General features: G+C 37.3%; 3 protein-coding genes across 3 annotated transcripts; 2 read left to right on the top strand and 1 right to left on the bottom strand.

The window, feature by feature from the left end:
• Window positions 1-926: 926 nt before the first annotated feature.
• On the top strand, window positions 927-3,243 carry ABCG23 (ABC-2 type transporter family protein). Its single transcript, XM_088679089.1, has one exon. It carries the CDS (start codon window positions 999-1,001, stop codon window positions 2,976-2,978), a length of 1,980 nt encoding a protein of 659 aa, XP_088535215.1. The 5' UTR covers window positions 927-998; the 3' UTR covers window positions 2,979-3,243.
• Window positions 3,244-5,329: 2,086 nt separating this feature from the next.
• Window positions 5,330-6,066, top strand: LOC148693024 (uncharacterized). The gene is made up of 2 exons (XM_088680286.1): window positions 5,330-5,671; window positions 5,875-6,066. Exons 1-2 carry the CDS (start codon window positions 5,330-5,332, stop codon window positions 6,064-6,066), a joined length of 534 nt encoding a protein of 177 aa, XP_088536412.1.
• Window positions 6,067-13,856: 7,790 nt separating this feature from the next.
• LOC148693023 (non-specific phospholipase C2-like) lies at window positions 13,857-21,328 on the bottom strand. The gene is made up of 4 exons (XM_088679358.1): window positions 20,714-21,328; window positions 15,479-16,083; window positions 14,390-14,569; window positions 13,857-14,273 (listed from the first exon to the last, which is right to left on the bottom strand). Exons 1-4 carry the CDS (start codon window positions 21,175-21,177, stop codon window positions 13,963-13,965), a joined length of 1,560 nt encoding a protein of 519 aa, XP_088535484.1. The 5' UTR covers window positions 21,178-21,328; the 3' UTR covers window positions 13,857-13,962.
• Window positions 21,329-22,587: the final 1,259 nt, after the last annotated feature.

Genomic DNA, 22,587 nt, shown 5'->3' with positions numbered 1-22,587 from the left:
CTTCTGGAAGCGAGTCGAGTCATACACGAGAAGGATCAAGTCAGGATCGGAAACAATGGCTGATACCAATGATACAACCCTTACTCTGCTTCTTACTCAATGTATCAGTAGCTAGTACATTTCATTGCAATATCAACTTTTACAACAACCTTTCCCTCTTACAATATTCTTTTATATGGTAACCAGGCGGCTTCCTCCCTAAGTCACTCCCTAACAACCCTTAACCAACAACCAATTCTAACTAATTCTTGTTTGTCCTAGTCAGCACTGTCAATCTTATCAACATAACTATGCTGATATGTCACAATACACAGCATCCTATTAGTAGTGAGGGAAATAGTGGAAGCCTTGCTAACACACCCACTTATTTTATGAAACTTAAAAGTAAATGATATGTTTTCAAGTACCACTTGTTCAAGTGGTGTTTCACATGTTATAATATCATTGAAGGAAATAATATTTTTTTTCATGTCTCTACTTATTTTAGGGCACGTGGAATACTCACTTGAATACCAGACACTTGGAAAAATTGAAGGTGCGTATTTTTTATCTCCATGTCAACGGTATGGCCAAAAAATAATTGATAACTCTGAAATGTATACATGGAGTTCGAACTCTGGTTGAGACTCAATTCTTGGGGTTAGGAGAGCTGTTTCACCTCCATCATAGTAGGTAAAAAGCTGGAAAATGGAAAAAGTGGCGTAACACACTAATTAACCTGCAATTTACTTCACCTAAAACAACCTATGCATCAAATATGGAAAAGTTTTATTAGGTATATATAAATTTCTAAACCACTTCACTAGAAATCAGGACTCCAATGAAGTGTTCCATGGGCAATGTTTAGTCAAATTTTCTCAGTAACCGAACACCACCAACCAGACCCACCTTTGCCAACAATACTAGATAACCTACTTTTCTCAACTTCCTCCTTTCATTTCTAATTAGCCCTTCTTCTCATGCATTTTCAAGCTGAAAACTGAGAGCAGAAAAAAACTATGGCTGCCATTTGCTTGAAGCAACCACGGCCAAGCATCAACACAGACGACACGGTGATACTCTTTTCGACCTCAAACTCCGCTGAAGAATCCACCAGCCCTTCCTCCTCTTCTTTCTACAACTCATCACCTCCCCCTCACCATTCCGATAACCCTACTTACAAACTCACTGTCCATAAACTTTCCTACACTTTCCACCCTAAGTCGGGTATTCTACCGGATTCTATTCGCCAATTGGTGGAGCAAAAGCCAAAGTCAGTCAGCGTACTCAACTCGGTCTCCTTTGCTGCTACAAGTTCTGAAATTCTTGCCGTTGTTGGCCCAAGTGGTACTGGAAAATCTACCCTTCTTCGAATAATATCGGGGAGGGTCAAAGACAAAGATTTTGACTCGAAATGCGTTTCAATCAACAATCGCGAAATAACTAGTCCTGCTCAGTTGCGAAAGATATGTGGATTCGTTACGCAAGAAGATAATTTGCTTCCCTTGCTCACTGTGAAGGAAACTTTGATGTTTACTGCAAGGTTTAGGCTCAAAGGTGTTGATGCAAAAGAGAGGGAAGAGAGGGTGGAGAGGTTAATGCAAGAACTCGGTCTTGTGCATGTCGCTGATAGTTTCGTTGGAGACGAAGAGAACAGAGGGATATCTGGTGGAGAGAGGAAAAGGGTATCAATTGGTGTTGATATGATTCATGACCCTCCAATTTTACTCCTTGATGAGCCGACTTCTGGCCTAGACAGCACCTCGGCACTTCAGGTGATTGAGATGCTGTCTTCAATGGCAAAATCAAAGCAAAGAACCGTGGTTTTGTCAATACACCAACCCAGCTATAGAATTCTCTACCACATCTCTAGCTTTTTGATCCTCTCTCGTGGTTCTGTTGTCCATAACGGTAGCATTGAGTTACTCGAAGAAAGGATAGAACAATTGGGAATGCAGATTCCGTTGCAACTAAATGCAATAGAATTTTCCATGGAAATAATACAGAAACTGGGAGATTCGTATTCAAGAACTGATCAGATATCTGAGACAGAGAACAAAGAAGCATACTCCTACTCCTCATGGCGAGAAGAAGAAATTGCTGGCGGAGATCAACCTGATAGCAGAAAAATTGGTATTGCATATTTTTTAAATTTGTATGAAATTCTGATATTGTGCTCAAGATTTTGGAAGATCATTTACAGAACGAAGCAGCTTTTCCTGGCTCGAACAATGCAAGCTGTTGTGGGAGGATTTGGGTTGGCAAGCGTATACTTGAAACTGAGGAAGGACGAAGAAGGAGTAACAGAGCGGTTAGGTCTCTTTGCCTTCAGCCTCAGCTTTCTCCTGTCTTCTACAGTTGAGGCACTACCAATATACCTTCAAGAGCGGCGAGTTTTAATGAAGGAAGCCTCGAGAGGAGCCTACAGAATATCGTCTTACATGATTGCCAATACCATTGTCTTCCTACCCTTCTTGTTTGCAGTGGCTCTTCTCTTTGCCGTTCCTGTGTATTGGCTAGTAGGACTCAATCCTTCCGTTGCGGCCTTTGCTTTTTTCACTTTTGTGGTTTGGCTCATCGTGCTGATGGCTAGTTCTCTGGTGCTCTTTCTGAGTGCAGTCTCCCCTGACTTCATATCAGGAAATTCTCTTATCTGCACGGTCCTTGGAGCCTTCTTTCTCTTCTCCGGGTACTTCATTCCGAAAGAGAGCATACCGAAATACTGGCTCTTCATGTACTATGTTTCCCTTTATAGGTATCCGTTGGACACGTTGCTGACAAACGAGTACTGGAGCGTTAGAAGTGAGTGCTTCTCTTGGCATCCTCAGGATCTCAGTCATTCAAACTGTTTGCTTACAGGGAATGATGTGTTGAAGAGTAGGGGACTGGACAAGGACACCAGGTGGATCAATGTGGGCGTCATGTTCGGCTTCTTTTTACTCTACCGTGTTCTTTGTTGGATAATACTATCTCGAAGGGCTTCGAAAACAAGAATCTAAGCAGTTTAAGATGTCAGATTATTGTTAATGGTCTTTCACGATGTGCTAGAATATATATATATATATATATATATATATATATATATATAAGCCTTTAATTTGTTAAAATTAATACAGGCTCTTCAACCCTAGTTGCATCCATTGCATTACTCAATTACAAGAAATTATTCAAAACATTATCCCCTGTAGAAATGTGCTGAATGTGCTGAATGTGTTAATGTTATTTGTGAAGCGTGTATTAAGAAATCGGATTAATCACAGTAAATCTGCGTGCATGCATGGCTTCTTGTTTCCGTCCGTTGTATTAATGTCTCCTGAAATATCCTTCTCTTCCGAACTGCTTGACAAGTAGGAGTAGCTAATGCATCTATTTAAAATCAGATTCTGCTGAAAAAGCTCCCCGAAATTCCATGAAAATATGCCAGAAAGAATCCAAAGTACAAATATTAGATACAATTTTTGTTTTGTTTATTATTTATTCCAAATATCTAGACACAATTATAATTTATTTTGAGTGTTCTTATTCACACCTCATTGTCTTATCTCTCCACCTACTTTTTAATGAAATTTTAATTACAGGTTTTGCTCATTTGTAAAATGACCGTCAAGGGCCTATTGGATCAGGAATATGATTGTGTAAATCCTAGTGTATCTAGGAGTATCTTATATATTCTTATTAGGAGTTGATTACCTCTTAAGAGATGTAATCCTAAAGGGGTATGGATTCTACCTATCCTACTACTATAAATGAAGGCATAAGGGGGTGCTACAATAGACACACCTCATAATTAAATCTCTCTTTCTTTCTTGTTTCTGCCGCCCCCCTCTCCCTCTCTGTCTTTATACAATTCAGTCAAATAGGCCTACAACACATTATTAGCACGCTCTTGCCAGAAGCTAAGGAACTGAAGGATTGTAGGAGGAGGCTATCTTCTACAAATTCAAAGGCTTTCAATCGTTTTCTGCCAATCAGGTTTTTTCTAAAATAAATTAAGATATTTGAAAAAACCTTAAAGTATGAAAACATTCCACATAATGCATGAACCCCTATATTTATATTTTCCTTCCAATTATATATATAGTATATATGTTCACATATTTTGTCAATATATATAATTGGTCATGCATTACGCATTTATGCAATGTGGAATTGTGAGTCAAAGAATGGAAATTAATTTAGAAGCAATTAGGGTTTTTAACCCTAAATATAAAAAATAAAAAAAAATAAAAAAAAAAACCAAAAATCTGGGATTTTTGCGGCACCACCGTGCTGGCTTGAAGCCCAACTGTGTGGCAAAAAAGCTTGGGTTGACGTTTCTGACGCCCTAGACCTTGCTCGCAGCTCTCTAGGCTTACTGCCTCTCTCGGACCCAACCAAGCTTTGACTTGCGTTGCCTGATACATGGGCCTGCAACCTCAGTCTAAACCCGACCCACACCAGTGCATGCTGGGCTGGTCCTTCGTCTTGGTCCATGCCAAAAGCCTTGCTGCTGGGCTTAGCCCAAGCTATGGCCCGCAACACCAGAGCCAACCCTGTAGGTTGGGTTTGTCCCTGCGGCTCAGAATTGAAACCTAACTTCGGCTGGGGTATCCCCGAACCACCAGTACGCCAGCCTTCGGGCTGGGCTTGCTCCCGCATTAGTCTTGACTGATGAACGCCAGTAGCTTGCTGCTAGCCTTTCTGTCCCTCGGCATATGGCCAGTTGCCACGCATTGGGCTGCTCCTAGCAGCCACCTAAGTCCAATAAGTCATTTAAGGCCTTGCCCTACTCACGGCACCCATGCCTACCGTGTCTAGGCTATGGTTTTTCGAACCCAATGCTAACTTTTGGCATTCTAAATAATTTTAACCCGTATGTTATAATTATTGTGATTCTACGATCGACCTCGAATGGTCTCAATTTATTGAATTAATTAAAGTGACCAGCAGTCCACTAATCTGACAATTAATCCAAAATTATTGGCCTGAAGCTCACTTTTTGGCAATTAACAATTCAATAAATTATTTCGTCTCGTTGAACCGTTGACTATCTTTCGTAGTCCCGAAGCACTCACACTTGGGTTCCTGAAGCAATCCACAAATCCACTACACTTTATTGTATATTGTATTATGTGTTCTTGCTAGTACCCCTATATATGCACTAAACGTTCATATCTAAATCGAACCTGTAGTTTTGAATTTAGTGCCTTTGAAACCCAAAGTTTTCATTCAAAACTTACCACATGAAACCTGTAGCTTTCATGCATAAATTAAACCAATATATGTCTATAGAACCCCGAATGTTCTATGATGTATGCCTATGGCTTTCCATATGACTAACCACGTTTTGTTGTACCCTCTTTTTAGGGACATGTCGAACTTGAACAAGCTCGATTTCACAGCTCTGGAAGTCTCTGGAAAAAACTACTTGAAGTGGGTTCAAGATGTGAAACTCCACCTTACTACAAAGAGTCTTAGAGCTACCATCGAGGAATTAACTGACGATGCACTTGTCGACGAAGCTCAGAAGGCTACTACTATGATCTTCATTCGAAGACACATCCATGATGCACTACAGACCGAGTACCTCGCAGAGGATGATCCCCATACCCTCTTGCTCGCCCTGGCGGATCGCTTCAAACACCAAAAAGACATCTTCTTACCTGAAGCAAGACACAACTGGCATCATCTACGCTTCCAAGACTTTAAGTCCGTGAATGAATACAACTTTGAAGTTTGTAGAATCTGATCACTACTTAAGTTTTGTAACGAGGACTTAACCGAATAGGATCCCCTGGAGAAGACCTATTCAACCTTCGAATGCCACTAATATTGTCCTGCAGCAAACAATATAGGACATAGAAGTTCCCCAAATTTTCGGATTTGATATCTATTCTACTTCTCGCTGAAAAACAGAACCAGCTTTTGATAAAAGTTCATCAAGCTCTACCTCTTGGCTCACACGCTGCGCCTGAAGCGCACACAATAGCTTCTAGCAGCCATAACCAATGGAGATCCCGTCGTGGCCATGGGAAAGGGTGGCAAGCCCCATCACCAGCCCAAGGTTCACCGAATAGAGGCTCGTCCAAGGGAGGAAACTTGGCCTAGAAGCACCAACCCTTTGCCTTGAAGGCCCCAAACTTCAAGAACAAGGGAAAACCTACCGTTTAATCAGATTCCACTAAACCGGATATGTGTTACCGCTGTGGATCAAAGGATCATTGGTCACGTGTATGCCAAGCTACTCCCAATGTCATTGCCCAAGTCTACTTTTCAGAAGCTCGTCTAAGGAATCAGTATGCCTAAATCATCTGAGTTGAATCGCCTGTAGTCTTATTTGTAAGTTATGTCTAACTCAGGGGAAATATCCTGAAGCATACTCACTTGATTTTAATGTACTCTTTTTCCTATGATTAGGAGCATTTTTCCCACTGGGTTTTTGCTACCTAACGAGGTTTTAATGAGGCACCCATCCTGGGATGATCATACTCTGTTGAGTTCACTACTTTAATCATGTTTGACGTTTGTTTTAGACATTATGCATGCTTCTCACTTTTCTCCTTAGTCTATGGGTTTTACCATAGCGAGGTTTTGTGAGTTTTACTACCAATGCATACTTACGTTTCTTGTATTTGAGACTTGTGTTCACTCATTATGCCGATGACTTCATTAACCGTTCTACCTCATCTATTGAAGACCTGATGCGACGTTTTGTTTAAGTATTTACACACTCAAAGGGGAAGATCGGATCAAGAATGTGATTGTGTAAATCCTAGTGTATCTAGGAGTATCTTGTATATTCCTATTAGGAGTTGATTACCTATTAAGAGATGTAATCCTAAAAGGGTATGGATTCTTCCTATCATATTACTATAAATACAGGCATAAGGGGGTGATACAATACACACACCTCAGAAATAAATCTCTCTCTTTCTCTCTTGTTTTTGCCGCCCCTCTCCCTCTCTATCCTTATACAGTTCAGTCAAATAGGCCTACAACAAAATTGTATTTATATGCAAGGGTATTCTTTAATTTGTATCAGGTCTCTCGAAAAAAAGTACGTGATGTAAAATTGGGGCACCCCTTCCTTTACCCAACCTATGGAAATCACTGGAAGGTTGAGGGGAGAAACCATTAAAATGAATACTTTTGGAAGGAAAGGCACTGAGATCTTTTTCATGTTGATAAATCAAATTTAATTTTGATTTTTTTATTAGCATGCCACATTAAAATTTAATATTAGATGACTTATGTATCCTACTATGCAATGACAATTTCGACCTTATTAGGTTTTAAAGAAATAAGAAATTTCTAAATACACCTCAAATCACTTTTAACGTATTATTTATCTTCTTCAACTCTCAAAACATCTCTCACCCTTCATTGTAGAACAAAACTCTAACCAATGAAACTACAAACCCGTTGATTGAAAAAAAATAATTTATTTTTGACAAATTGAACACGAAATCGATGTTTTGAAAGTTTCACTTGAGGTAAGGCTTCATATTTTCGTTGTTTTATGATTTCATATAGTTTTTCTTCTATTTATGATATTTGATTAATGATTATACCATGTCGGAAAAATATCCATCTCATGAAAATGGAGCTTGAGGCAAGGAGTTTGCAGCCAAGTGTGAGACAACTTTTCTTGCCAAGCTAAGAGAATACAAAACTAATTTGAACAATTTGAAGAGCCAAGTGATGAGAATCACATCACCTGTTGTAAATTTTGCACCCCAAGATGAGTTCTTGGAGCCCAGAATGGCCGATCCTTAAGGTGGTAACCCATCAACACCTCGTTTAGGAATTCAACTAAATCCCTTAAGTCCAAAGTGGAGTTGTCCTTCACGTGTGATTGGAAGAAACTAGAAAAACTCCGGTATATAGGCCTTCAGTTTCATGCCACAGGTGCTTTGGATTATATTATGTGTTTGCACGTAAGATGTAAAGAGTGTGGGTGTATGTAAGAATATGGGTGCATTAAGTATGTGAGGTGTATTCAATAATATGTGGGGTGTTAATATAACAAGCCGTTATTTTTTTTTTTTAATACGAAACAACTATGTATTTTTCTTATGTTAGATAAAGCAGATATTGACCAAAAAAAAAAAAAAAAGATAAAGCAGATGAAATTCTATCATTATCATGTTCTTATTTTTTATTTTATTTTTTTGGTCAAACGATAGATTTTGACACACCTCGACTCGGAATGCCTGCTTGGGCTCCGAATCGAGTTATGTTGGCCGACACCAAGAGGGTGATGAAGCCATAATGTGTAGTGATGTGGAAAATGTGAGTAAATTTAAACCTAAAAATGCCTAAGTATAAGAGTGCGCTTGTGAGCGGAAATGAACCTATTTCACACGTAATGTTAGAGCAGAAGTATAGTACAGTAAAGTAGGATGAGAATTATACCATCGAATGTAATCTCCAATACCATGATTTGCCAAGAATCATCACCGACACAAAAACTTAGCACTAAAACCTGGAGAGGTGAAAAACAAGGGTGACTAGGCCTAAAAATAAAGCTTTGTAAAAACCTTTTTGAAAACATAATTACCCCTCGCCGTAGAACAAGTATAGTTTCCAAAATATACATACTACGTATAGTAAGAAAGTACTTACCATAGCCTGCAATATTCCAAGAATTCAATACAACACAATATTTCGTAAGTAAACACATGATGTCCGTAGTCACATAATCTCGCATAAGCAAACATATCATATCGAGTGTTCATCGACACATGTTGACACACGAGTTCATGCAGAGGTATTCTGACATGAACAAGACTTGGTGTAACAATGATATACGCTATAGTACAACAATCACGTGAAGACTGGCACTATGTGCATCACATACGAGTCCTAATTGCCTATAACAATCTAGGACAGGACTAGCACCTACAATGGATCCAAAGTGAACGTACGATGCGATGTGCACATACACGTGAAAGACTGGCCCCAGGCCCCCGCGAGTACTAACACCAGTGCAGCAACGATGAACAGATAATGTAAATATAGTCATGCCACAGTGATTCGATAATTCTAGTCAACATAACATTAATCATAGTCGTACATTTAATTAAGGCATCCCCTAAGATTTATAGTGATTTCGTAATTCTCATCGTTACGTCATTTCCTAGAAATGTTAATTTAATTACAGCAGTTATACAGAAAGTTCATTATTAGATTTATATATGCAAACTAAACAAATATATATATATAAAGAAAAGACCCACTCACAGATCATGTCCTAGAATGAAACCATTAACATAAATATAAAACGTACTAACGTATAAACATGTTTTTTGTACACAGTACTACTAATAAAGGAACTATTTTAAAACGGTCGAATTCTGGAAAACGAAGGGCGGATTTAGATTCGGCACATCGAGAAACCTAAGGAGGGACCTCAGGTTCCTCTACCCGCCGCCAAAAGGTGGTTAGCCTGGCAGCCACGCGCCGCACGCACCGACCACCCTCAAGTGTCCACGCGCGCCTGCGAGTACGACTGTACTCGCCTTCCTCGTGAGTTTCTACAATTTTGCAAGTTTTTAGTCCGACTTCTAGCTCCTAACGAGCTTAAATCTCAGTCATTTTTAGTGATTTAAAAACCAGAGTAATTAGTTTATACCTATTAGGGGTTGAGTCAACATTGGTGTTAGCAGGAAAATGGGCCTGAAAGAAGCCGGATAGCCACGGATCATGAGTTTCCCAGAAAACTAGAAAATTCTCCCCTTCATCCAATATGCACTAACTTTCCCCCAAATCTCACTTTAAGGTTGAAAAACAATATAGAACTTCGAAATCAAGAAGATTTGAGGTTGAGAATCCTGAGACTCACCGTGGTCGAGCTTCACGAGTTCGCCAGAAAAACATGGCATCGGGGTTCGTTCCAAAGTTCGAGGAAAAACATGCGAGACCTAGTGGTGATGATCTAGTTTGCTAGAATGGTCATCGTCATGAGTGGCTGGCGGTGGTGTTGGCCACTGCAACTCCTCGGTGTTTCAACAAAAGAAAAAAGAGTTAAGGGGAAAGGTCGAGAAAGAGAGAGAGAGAGAGAACAGACAAGAAAGATAGTGGTAGAATGACCTGAGGGCTTGCTGAAGTACCAATTGTATGTGGTTAGCAACGTTGATGGCGTACGAGTCACTCTTTGCACTTGCAGAGAAAAGGTTTGAAATGAGAGGTGAGGGATGAGAGATGAGAGGGGGAGAAGTGAGAGTTGAAAGAGAGAAAGAGGTCTAGGAGATAGGGGACCCAGGGGAATGGGGAGAGAATGGGTTGTGGGCCCCACTAGCTCACAAAGCAATGTAACAAAAGAACAAAACAGAAAAATATCCCCGTGATGTGAAGTTACCAAAATGCCCTTCACTTTCGTGGTTTCGTAAAATTTTAACTGTAACTCCAAATTCAATTCTGCTCGTGCCTACATGTTCATATTGTCAATTACTATAAGGATACACTAAAAGAATATTTAGTACATCTCACTATACGCTGGTCAACGAAGTCAATACCCTCGCCTCTAGGAGCATTTTCATCAATTCACCCTTTTAAAATTAATAAAATCGTAAAAAAAATTAGGGCGGGGTTATCACATATTTGTTCTTAATTTTAGTTTTATATATTATTTATTTATATTCTTTTTTCTAAGAGACAAGTTTACAATTTAAAATATATATTACATGTTATTTTAGGAATAATAGCGTGTAGGAAAATAACATTCCAATTTTTTTAACATTTTATGGTGGATGAGATTATAATGTGGGTGGGAAAATAGGATACTAGGGTGGGTCTAGCAATTATATATATTATGAATGAATTCCCTAAATTAGTATAGGAATTCTAAATTTATTTTTAGGGAGCTTTATGAAAAAGGGTTATTCAAACTTTTTCTTAACAAAAAATAACTATATTTAATGAAAATGTCTTGAATTTTAATGACAAAAGTTTAATATAAAATAAAACAAAACTTAAAAAAAGACTAACGCACGGGTCTCGTGTGTCTTCACCTTTCTCTCTCTCCCATCCTCTCTCGCTATTCTCCCTCTCTTCCCATCACATTTGTCTCTCTCATCTTTTACTCATCACCATCATCTCCATTCTCTTTCACCTATAACCATCATCTCTCTCCTCTTTCACCAATCATCGTAATCTCTTTCTCATGTCACTCCTACCTCCCATCCCTTTTATTTTTTTATTTTTATTTTTTGTTATGTATAAAGTTTAAAAATTAAACGTTCTTAATGATTTTCACTTGTTAAATCTATGAACACGCCATTCTAGATTGCATGTTAGGGACTAAGTTAAGTTGAAAACGCCATTCTCTTAACTTACTACATAAGAAAGAGTAATTGGTTGAGTTCTAACATTGAGCCAACTTGAGCATCTTCATCCAGAAATAGAAGGAATTTGAATGAAACATAACATGTTTGCATGATTATTTGGTGGTGGATATCAACCCCCCTAACTCGTTTTTCTTAATTTGTGAACTACTTAAAATCTGTTTTTGCCCTGTTTTTGTTCGATTTAATTTAAATAGCAAATCAACTCCAAAAATCCCAAAATTTTGTGTGAGTGTAGCTCTATGTGTCTAGTGTTTGCATATAAAATTTCGCAGACTTTAGACAAGTGTAAGTCGGTCTAATAATTATTTTTCGGTGGCTAGCCAGTGGGGACAGCAACCCAGTTTTTGTGACATTTTAAGTAGTTAGATAAAACAATCTTCTGCAAGAAAGACCTTTATTTTAATATGCTACAATTGAAAAATCTTAGTGTTAATAAGGAAAATGAATAGGACATTTGTGTGCTACTTTGTGGTGTGCTTTTAATCCTATCACCTAACTATACCACTTTGAAGGTTTTTGGGTGTAGTTGTTTTCCATGGCTGCAACCTTACTCTGAGTCTAAATTAGATCCCAAAAGCAAGCTCTGTGTGTTCCTTGGTTATTGTCTCAATTGCAAAGGTTACAAATGTTTGGATCTCACTACCAACAAGTTATACATCTCATGAAATGTGATCTTTGATGAAGGCGGTTTTCCCTTTCACAATCTTGCAGCTTCACAGTGCTCTTTGTCCTCAGCAGCAGTTTCATCTCTCAATACCATTCCCACTCACTTCACATTCACTAAACCATAGATCCATTCCCCTATACCTTCATCTCCATCTTCTATATTGCCAAGTAGCTCTTCTCCAACAGCCCCTATACCTACATCTCACTCAGTTCCTACTAATACTCACCCTATGCAAACTAGGCCAAATTTGGTATTTACAAACCAAAAGCCTTTTCTGCAACCAAACATCCTCTCCCTTCTCATCTTTCCAATGAATTTGTTCCCCCTACATATCTCCAAGCTTCCAAATATCCACATTGGGCTAAGGCAATGCAAGAGGAGTTTTTTGCCTAGCAACAAACTGGTACTTGGTCTTTAGTACCCAAAATTACTCATCAAAACATTGTGGGATGTAAATGGGTTTTCAATATTAAAAGAAAACTTGATGGTACCATAGATTGATACAAAGCTTGCTTAGTTGCCAAAGGTTTTCATCAGCAAGAAGGACTGGATTATACTGAGACTTTAGTCCAGTAGCCAAGCCTATGACAATTCGACTCCTCCTCACTCTTGCTGCCCAATTTGATTGGAGTCTCAGTCAACTAAATGTAAGCAAAGCATTTCTACATGGGACATTGTCTGAATCTGTTTATATGCAACAGTCGCTTGGTTTTGAAGATGATATTCATCCTACTCATGTTTGTCAAAATCCCTATATGGTCTTAAACAGGCTCCCTGAGCCCGGTATGAAAAACTCCATGGAGCATTGCACACCCTTGGCTTCACTGGTTCTAAATCAAATCATTCATTGTTTGTCAAAAGGGATCCTATGGTCTTTGTTCTGGTATCTGTTGATGACATTATTATCATAGGGCCATCTACATCAGCTTGCAAGCATGTTATTTCTCAACTTAGCTCTCTTTTTCCCATTAGACCTTGCTGCACTTCATTATTTTTTGGGAATTAAAGTCAAGCGATCCTCCAAAGGCATCTTTATTTCACAAACCAAGTATATCTTGGATCTATTAAAGAAGGCTAGCATGGCTAGAGCCAAATCATGTGCTACCCCCACTCAGTACATCTAAGATGGATCATTCTTCTCCATTGCTTGACAATCCTGCAGAATATTGATCTTTGGTTGGTGCATTACAATATCTCACTTGGACTCGGCCAGATTTATCATTTGCAGTCAACCTTGTTTGTCAATTCATGCACAATCCAAGCCAGTCTCATTTTCAAGCTGTCAAAAGGATCCTTCGATATCTTAAGGGTTCTATTGACATTGGTCTTTGGTTTACAAAATCTATCTCTGTTCCATCTCTCAAAGCCTTCTCAGATGCTAACTGGGCAGGTTGCACACTTGATTGAAGATCAATTGGTGGTTATTGTATTTTTCTGGGTTCATCTATCATCAGTTGGAGTGCTAAGAAGCAACTAACAATGGCTCGTCCTTCAACAAAGGCTGAATTACATGGATATGACAGTTACTTGCTGATATTGGTTTCCATCTTCCATGTACTCCTCAACTTTGGTGTGATAATCAATCAGCTATCTCTCTTGCCAAAAATCCTTTGTCTCATGCTAGACCAAAGCATGTAGAGATCAACACCACCACATTTGAGAAAAGGTGTTATCGAAGGCCATCTCAGTCCATTTTATCTGCACTCAAGATCTGCACAAAATCTCTTTCCAAAGACCGGTTTCAGCTCTTTAGGTCCAAACTGTCTCTTCGAACTCCTCAGTTTAGTTCGAGAGGGATTTTTATTTTTTTCTCCCAGATATCAAGATACGGTTTAAGAACTTGGAATTCGAGATGGGCAAAATAATGCAGAATATCATGAAATGCTCAAACTTCATTTGATTATTTCATTTCTTTCCTTGGATTTGTACAACTAGATAAATATATGATTGCTCTTTTACATATGCACCGGAGGATCCACTGCCAGATTTCTATGGGTGTTCTGGTGAAGTTCTGGACGATCTCGAAGTAAGGGAGGGTTTCATCTGGACAATCTGCTCCTCATTAACTCCCATTCTCTTAGCGTAAAGCCCCGCTTCAAAGAATCCTTTAACTGCATCATCTGCGTATTTCTTCCCATCCTTGACCGTCATCGCCTTCCCTGTCTTTTTTGGGTAACTTGTAAATATGTTGTCTCCTTTTAGAACTGCCGCGAGTTGTATCATCTCCTGCTGAAATTCTGTAAGCTTGGCATCTTCGTTAGGCTCACTCTTTCTGATGGCGACTGGTGTTGGCAGTTGCTCTGGTCAAAATTCAGACAATTGAGACGTACATATTAGAAATCCATTCGCCATGCAGGATTGATGCATCAACGTTGCATGTAATCTTTTCCTGTTTTGTTAGTAAAATGTGACTTACCTGGGCAGTCAGTTCGGGGTTCTGTCCGTGTTTGGACAATGCCTTCAAAGGTACCAGCCCATTCATCCCTCTTTGTTAGGAAGGGTGCAGTTAGGTTGAAGATCTTCTTGACTGTCGCCGGAATAGACGAGTGTTCAAATTCCGAAGTCGGAAATGGCGATCCATTAGGACCATGAACGACTGCTTCATCATCATCAATGCAAAAAATAAGTTACTAACCATAAGAGTTATATAAAATTTAGCATGCAGACACATATATATAGCTGATTATGTTATCAACCAAAAAAGTTTGTTGTTCGTTGACGATGTAGACGACCCATTCCATACAAAAAGGCAATGTGAAATGGGCACCAATTTCTGGAAGCAATCCAAATATGAACATGGAACAACTATACCCACAAACTGAGGTTTGTAACATTTGATTGTTACTTTTTACTTCTAACTTATGTTATCGACTGGTGGCTTATAATAATATAATATATAATATAACATGACACACGTTTGATACATAGGGATTGACCTGACTCGAACTAATTGCGGGGATTAGCTTGGATTTGTTTGGCCTGTCTTCGTTCTATTTAGATCCCTCATTTTAAATGGCTTTAAATAAGCCCGCAACAAATATGTATAATCTCAATTTATCCAATTGTTAATCAATCAGATTCCAATGTTTAGTTCATGTTGGGATAATTGTTAAATAGCTCAATCTAGTCTTAGTCCAGTGAAACAAACACCCCGTCATGTAATATGAACTCTAGTGGTGATGGGAGGTGGGATTAGGACAAGGATATTGATAGATATAGGTTTCGTTCCCTCCAAGTGTATAATCTAAAAAAAAACACTTTAGATACTAGAAAGACACATTCTATGACCAACTTGAACAATTTCATGTGTTGATATTTTGAACTATTTGGTTGATATTTTGAATTACTTTACCAATGTGTTTTATCTTTCTATGAACTCCAAATGCTGAGTCGCCAACATTAAAACTCAGAATAATATGAACATAGAAAACTTAAGCAGAAAATCACATGTCAATCATTTAATTAGCTGAAAATTTGAAATTAATCAAGAAGCAGCAGTACTCACCTGTACCCTTCTCTATCCATGGTGAGACCATGATCGTTGGAACCCTAACTCCCAACCGGTCAAACTGAAAGAAGAAAGGTTCCGGCCCCACAATCCCGTCAGGGCTGGGGACTTCACGAACCGGTGTAGACACATGATCATAGAAACCCCCATGTTCATCATACGAGATGATGAATAGGGTGTCGTTCCACTGAGGGCTTGCTCTTAGTGTCTCGTACACCTCCTTTACAAACATTTGCCCGTGGTACACGTCATGGGAGGGATGATCGTCATTTGCAGGTGCACTCTTGATGTCAAAGTACCTCTGTTCTATGACAGTGTACCCGGGTAGTTTCCCTTCGCTTGCATGTCTCTTGAAGGTTTTGTACCGATGGAACTTGAATATGTACTTGAGCTTCCTCAAGTTCCTGTAGAACAATGTAGATGGAATGTTTTGGTAGTATATCCCAAAGGATATTCCGGCGTCATCGAGGTTCTGGAAGATGGTTCTTTGAGGGTAACCCTTGGCGAGAAGGGCTGGGATGTTGCTTGTTGCACCAGCTGATGTCCCTGAATGCACGTAGAGCCGATTCGGCTGTGTTGAGGTTGGCAGTGAGGCGAACCACCTTAACAAAATTCTTATGTTAATTGCTTCGGACAGCCGACAATGTCAAGTAAAACAGTAATACTATGTTTGGATGAAGAAATTTAAGATTACTAAGGAATTTTAAAATGATGGAAATTGAATTGACGGGATTTTATTTTCTAGGATTTGGAAATTTTCTTCTTTGGTTAACCTAAAAGTACAATGGAATTACACACGGAATTTGTTATTTTTAAGATTTTAATCATAGAAATTGGGGAATGACACATATTTAATTACATGAAATTTAAACTTGGGAATTGGAGGTTCCAAATTCCAAGTTTTTTTTTTTCCACACAGAAATTCTAGATTCCTATGTTTATGAATCTGACAAGGGAAATGGTGCATCTCAATATACAAATTCTGATTTTCTACCAAATTCCAAGTTTATTTCCCTCATCCAAACATAATGTAAAACTTCGAAGTGGCAAATAATACATGCACGAAATGATTATTTGGCACATGAATTAGATCGTACACCAATGTGTTACCACAGGCAGATCCATACAGGGACCCAAAGGGTCTTGGGACATTCGGAAGCCCGAATAAACACTTTTGATCAACCTTCCAACAATTTGGGCAGGTGCAGTGGAGAGGTTTGTTGCCTCCATGGATGTGCCGGCAGCCGTGCTTATAACAAAGAAGAAGAAGAGGCTTTAAATTTTTGTTTGAAAGGACCTAGCCAAAACGACAGCGTTTTTGAGCCAGCTCATTATAAGAAATCTAAAAACTAAAATATCTCTGTTTTCTCTACAGAGCCCGAGAACCCCAATCTTTTCCAGTATCCCCAGATTATATTTAAAAACTCTCAGCCCCAATCATCACAACCTTCCAACTTTAAACTCAAGTTACCCTATTCCCCACCACCATTTGTTGTTCCACCACCTTTAGCTGCCTAATTTTATTTCTTCCAAATTCATATAAGTTTTTTAATCCTAGACTCTGGTCCCATGGTCCCAACTCCCAATTAATAATATATATGTTACATTAACAAATTTTATCGTTGTAGAGTCACTAATTGCGTTATGTTGCTAAGGAAAATTTGTTGGTTTTATTACGTTTGAGATTAATCTTGATTTATTCAATGAACCAAATTCTGTAGAAAATAGTGATATGGAAACCAAATTAGTTTAATAAAATTTTTTTGAGCTTTTATGTTGGAACCCCCGATCTTGAAATCCTAGATTCCTCACTTTGTGTTACATAAACGTTTTCCATAGTTTCTTTCTTTTTTCTTTTTTTTTACAAACATTAAGAGAATGTATAATAAATTACAATAAAGAATATTTGAACACAAGACCTCAAATGTATAAACAAATACTCTTAATGTTAAAAATAAATAAATAAGGAAAATAATGAAAACAATGTGCTCAGAAGTGCCACTGTGTGTTACATAAACGTTTTCTATAGGTTTTTTTTTTCTTTTTTTATTTTTTATTTTTTTAACAAACGATAAGAGAATGTATAATAAATTACAATAAAGAATATTTGAACACAAGACCTCAAATGTATAAACAAATACTCTTAATGTAAAAAAATAAAAAATAAAAAAAGGAAAATAATGAAAACAGTGTGCTCATAAGTCATAATCTAACAAATAGACCTGGCAGTTTCTTATACAACCCGTTAAAAAGACAATTAAACGATACGAAGATAATGAATTTTGGGCGACATAATAACTAATTGGATCGTTATCGTGTCACACGATAAGAACGAGTTAATAACGGGTCCTTAACAGGTTTACACAAGAGTGACACACTGCTAACCCGTTTCGACACGTTAAGAAAAAAATTATTTTGATGATTTTAATTTTTTTTAAACTACTTTAAAAAAAACTTATTATAAAATACAATAGTCATAGTGTATATGTATATATATTATATATTAAAATATGTATTATTGTATTATTATTCTATATAAATTTTAAAAATTACAAAATATAAATATAAATTTACAAATGCGAAAAAATGAGATTTTTAAAGGATTTTTGAAGTGCTAATAAAAATTCCCTAAAAAAATAAAATAATTAATTTACAAATGCGAAAAAATGTGAAATAATATACAAATGCTTGTGTTCACATAGAAGCTTTGAGGATGGGTACATCATCGTTTGAATTTTTAAAATCATACAAACCCTCATGAATAGTGTTTTTAAAGGAGTTCAAAATAAGCCAATATCATTTCCTTTGGTGATTGATGAAAATTGAAGGGTTTTATTGTAAAAAACGTGCAAGGTTTTGCATATACATTTGGTATCTTGTAGTAATGTACTAATATTTTTTCATTAGACTCTTATTTTGGGGTATGCAATATTTAAAAGACAAATGTTGTTTTTATGTTTTGAAGTAATATTTATGTGATAATGTGATATATATGTACAAATTTAGTATTATTTTTTCAATTTTTTGGGTCAAATTATGTTTTTTATTTTCATTATTTATTATTTTAAAATATATTTTCCTTAACAGATAACGAGTTAGGTCATATTACCTAATAACATTAACGGGTCAATTTTGGGTCTCGTCATATTACTCATTTACTTTAACGAGTGTTACACGATACGATCTGTTAAAATATTGGGTATATCATGAAAACGACACAAATCAGAAAAACACAACCCGAATGCAGGTCAACTAACAAACTACAAGAGTTAACCGCAATTATTTGCATGGCAAACTACAAAAGTGGAACAAAATGGATTTGATGGATTTGACATTTTCACAACACGTTAGTTGTCTTGTTGTTATCGCAAAATGTCATCAACGCCAAAGAAATTTACATTCTGAAAACAAAAATAATACTTCAAATTTTCTGAATTTTACTGTTCACAAAATATGAAAAGGTAAAGATTTACTGTTCAGAAACATGAAAAAGTAAAGATAAAACGAAACATTTCTGTGTGAAAGTTAATTTATCTAGCATTACTCCAAATTAAAATGTCAAATTTCATTTTAATTGCTGATGTGTTAAAATAACATTTTGTAAAGTTTCTTATTCCCAACTGCTATGTCAGAGTAAAATTTTTATAATTATTTATATAATCCAGAATCTAATAATCAAATAATTGATAATGAAAAAACAAATGTGAATCCAGCATTAAAATAAAATAAAATAAAATTTTTGATGTTACTTTCAAATTTAACAGCAAAGTGGAGAATATCAATTAATGTAGGATTTTGGCATCTATTTTTCATTGTGAACGGAACACGAGTGGAACATCACGTGTTTTTATATAAGTGGTGAAAAATTGTATTTTTTAAGTTATTAACTTTTTAACACACATATCTCATTATTTGCATAGTATCACGTGATGTACCATCTCTTATTCCAGTCACACAAAAAAATCTATTCTCCTTTAAAATAAAAAATCCATCTTTATTTATTTAATCTTTTTTCTCTTTTTTTTTTGGTCAAAAACAGTTCACATAAAAATTTTGACATCTTCCGTGGATGGTCAAAGCATTCATTTTCTCTCGCTGGCATTCAATTCTCTCAACGGCTTTCTCTTTTTAATATTTTTTACCATTAATAATGAGAATAATGTATGCTTAACAAGAATTAGTTAGCAGAGAATTCATCAAATCCCTGTTTACTTTTGCTTTTGATTTTTTATTTATTCAATTTAAATATAAAAAATAAAGATAAATTACACTTTCATACCTCAGGTTTGGGGTCTATTTCAATTCCTTACAATATCTTCAAAACATTTCACCTTCATACCTTAAGTACTATTTTATTTCAAAATAATATCTCCGTTACATTTTTCATCCATTGATCCGTTAAGTGCTGATATGGCTGCCACATATATGCACGTAGCTGCCAAATGTCTGCCACGTGGCAAAAATAATATTTTTTAAATTTGTTTTTAAACATGAATTTTCTCCCAAAAAAAAAAAAACTGAAACCTGTCTTCTCCTGGCAACCCCCAAACCCATCTCCCCCATCTTCATCTTCTTTCCTGCAAACCCAAAAAGAAGAAGAAGAAGAAGAAGAAAAAAAAACCCCAGATCCCGTCTCGCCCTCGCCGAGTTCGTGGAATTGATGTGGATTTAAGGAGTGGGGGGTGTGTAGAGGAGAGTGGGGGTGTGTAGAAAAGGAAAGAGGTGGGTGCGGAGGGAGGGAGGGTCGCGGGTGGGGGAGATGCGGCGGCGGCCCCGGGGGGCGGGGGGCGGGGGGGGGGGGGGGGGGGGGGGGGGAGGGGATTATTTTAGGTTTTTGGTTTTGAGGGGACAACGGGGATTGGGGGGATGACGGGAAGGTTAACTTCAGTTGTTTTTTTTTTTTTTAATTAATATGTTTAGAAGATTTAGGGTTTTTTTTACATAAAAAGTAAAAAATTGTTTTTTTTGCCACGGGGCACACATTTGGCAGCCACGTGGTGGCCATGTCAGCACTTAACGAATTAATGGATAGAAAATGTAACGGATGTATTATTTTGAAATAAAATAGTACTGAAAGTATGAAAGCGAAATGTTTTGAAGATGTTGTAAGGATTGAAATAGACTTCAAACCCGAGGTATAAAAGTGTAATTTATCCAAAATAAACATGCGCATACAAAGAAAAAAAATGTGCTGAAAATCATTAAAAAAAAAATTGGTACGTAGTTACCTACCTGTCAAAGACTGCAAATTCAGAAACAAGAGTTTTGTAGATAGCAACCATATCAGGATTGAATCCATTCATAACGTCCTGAGACATGGCGGTGGTGTTGTCCATGGAGTAAGCCTGCTGAGCAAACCCATTCATGGGAGGCCGGTCGGCCGACGTGTTATCCGACCCGAATATCTGCTCTCGGATGGCTTGGAAGGAGTGGCCAGGATCAGGGTCCACATAGTGAGACTCGTTCTTGAAGAAGAAGCGCTTGGAGTTGGGGTCGGTGGTGGAGAGAGGGTTGGACTCGGAGCCGTCCACTCCGTTGATTTCTGGGTTGGTTTTCTTCATCCACCCTAGCATGTGGTCGAACGACCTGTTCTCCATCACTAGAACAACTATGTTTTTTATGGGATTGGCATGGACTGGACTATAGAGTCCTACGAGCAGCAGGAGGAGGACGGAAATGGCGGCGGTGGCTGCCATTTTAGAGTTACGGATTGGACTGGACCGGATTGGATTGGATTGGATTGGATTGAAGGACTTAAATATGTATGTTTTGGTGAGTAATGTGACTAAATTAATCACTGTTGCCTGGCGAGAGAGAGAGAGAGAGAGAGAGAGAGAGTTGGAGATGGCGAGCCCGTGAGTACCTGGTTTTTATAGGGCAAGTGGTGATGGCAGTGCATTAAGTAATTGCCTAGACATGGAGATATGATTTTTTTTTTTTTTTTTCAAACGATAAAATTATTAGATTAGATGTTAGATTAGAAATAGAGATGTATTTCGAAACCACAAGCTTCTCGGTTTTCTTATTTTGGGTCGGGGCACGAGGACAACATGGCACAGCCTCGCAGGGTGTGGCTTTTTCAGAAATTTACCCTCTCAGATTTTATCTCTTTCCCTTTTTTGAATTTAAGATCTAGCTCGTGTACATAATTTAATTGAAATAAGTGCGGCACTATTTTAATGTATTTTAATCAAATTGGAGGTTGGAGAATGATTAGTCAAGAAGAATCCTCTCAAAATAGGAGAATTATAAGGAATTGAGAGGTTTAAAAGAGAACAAAATAATTTCATGTCTAATTCTCTTCGAATCATTTTTACCAAACAACCCCTAATAAATTAAAATAATGTAAAGGTAAATGAAAGATTTCCAGTTTAGAAAATTTAATTAATATTTATGGCCAAATCCGTTGGCTAAAATATTCCTAGGTGCATAAGAGAAACTGAATTTCACATAATTCTTTTTGTGAATGAATTTCAAATGATACATTGTATTGTCCAGTTCATTGTGTTCTTCTCATTTTTGCAAAGGGTTTTTTTCCTATGTCTGGAAAGAAAAATAACGTAAAAATAAATTGTGGTAGGACCTGAAAACCATAAATATATATCAAAATTGAAGCAAACGAAAAATTACAGCGGAACAATTACTAATATTCCCCTAATTTTGCAAATTCTTAGTTTGTCATATTACCTAATTTTGTGAATGAAGTTTGATAATGATATGGTTAATTTAATTATGTGTTTCATATTTTAGTTTGGTGAAACAAAACCATTTAACACAAATGTGGAAATGGAATATTATCTTTCTAGAACACGTAAGCTTTAGTCACTCAGTACTACGGTCTGGTGGTATTCATTTTCACTTGTAAGTGAGAGGTCGTAGATTCGAATTTCTTAGATGGCGAATTCGAAATCAAATTAGGTTGCCCATTGTGTAGCTTAGCCGAACTTCTCCTCCCATTAGTGTAAAATATATCGTTGTACTAAAAAAAAGAATACGTAAGCTCTATACATAGTCATTGTCTATTTGGAGATGTTCAAGCTCCATCTTCACAAACAATGAAAAGTGGTATTCCTATTCACTTGTAAGTGAGAGGTCTTAGGTTCGAT

This window comes from Pyrus communis, chromosome 11 (assembly GCF_041283825.1).
Source record: "Pyrus communis isolate YQ-2024b chromosome 11, ASM4128382v1, whole genome shotgun sequence".
NCBI lineage: Eukaryota > Viridiplantae > Streptophyta > Magnoliopsida > Rosales > Rosaceae > Pyrus > Pyrus communis.
The sequence above is the reverse complement of the archived record's forward strand: the minus strand, read 5'-3'. Positions and strand labels throughout refer to the sequence as shown.

Bases quoted from the DNA above. Each gene is read 5' to 3' on its own strand.
- LOC148693024 (XM_088680286.1), top strand. From the start codon at position 5,330: ATGTCGAACTTGAACAAGCTCGATTTCACAGCTCTGGAAGTCTCTGGA. The intron at 5,672-5,874 runs GTGAATGAATAC...GCTGAAAAACAG, and splicing joins GCTTCCAAGACTTTAAGTCC to AACCAGCTTTTGATAAAAGT.
- ABCG23 (XM_088679089.1), top strand. From the start codon at position 999: ATGGCTGCCATTTGCTTGAAGCAACCACGGCCAAGCATCAACACAGAC.
- LOC148693023 (XM_088679358.1), bottom strand. From the start codon at position 21,177: ATGGCAGCCACCGCCGCCATTTCCGTCCTCCTCCTGCTGCTCGTAGGA. The intron at 16,084-20,713 runs GTAGGTAACTAC...AATTTTGTTAAG, and splicing joins GAATTTGCAGTCTTTGACAG to GTGGTTCGCCTCACTGCCAA. The intron at 14,570-15,478 runs GTGAGTACTGCT...ATGATGAAGCAG, and splicing joins ATGGATAGAGAAGGGTACAG to TCGTTCATGGTCCTAATGGA.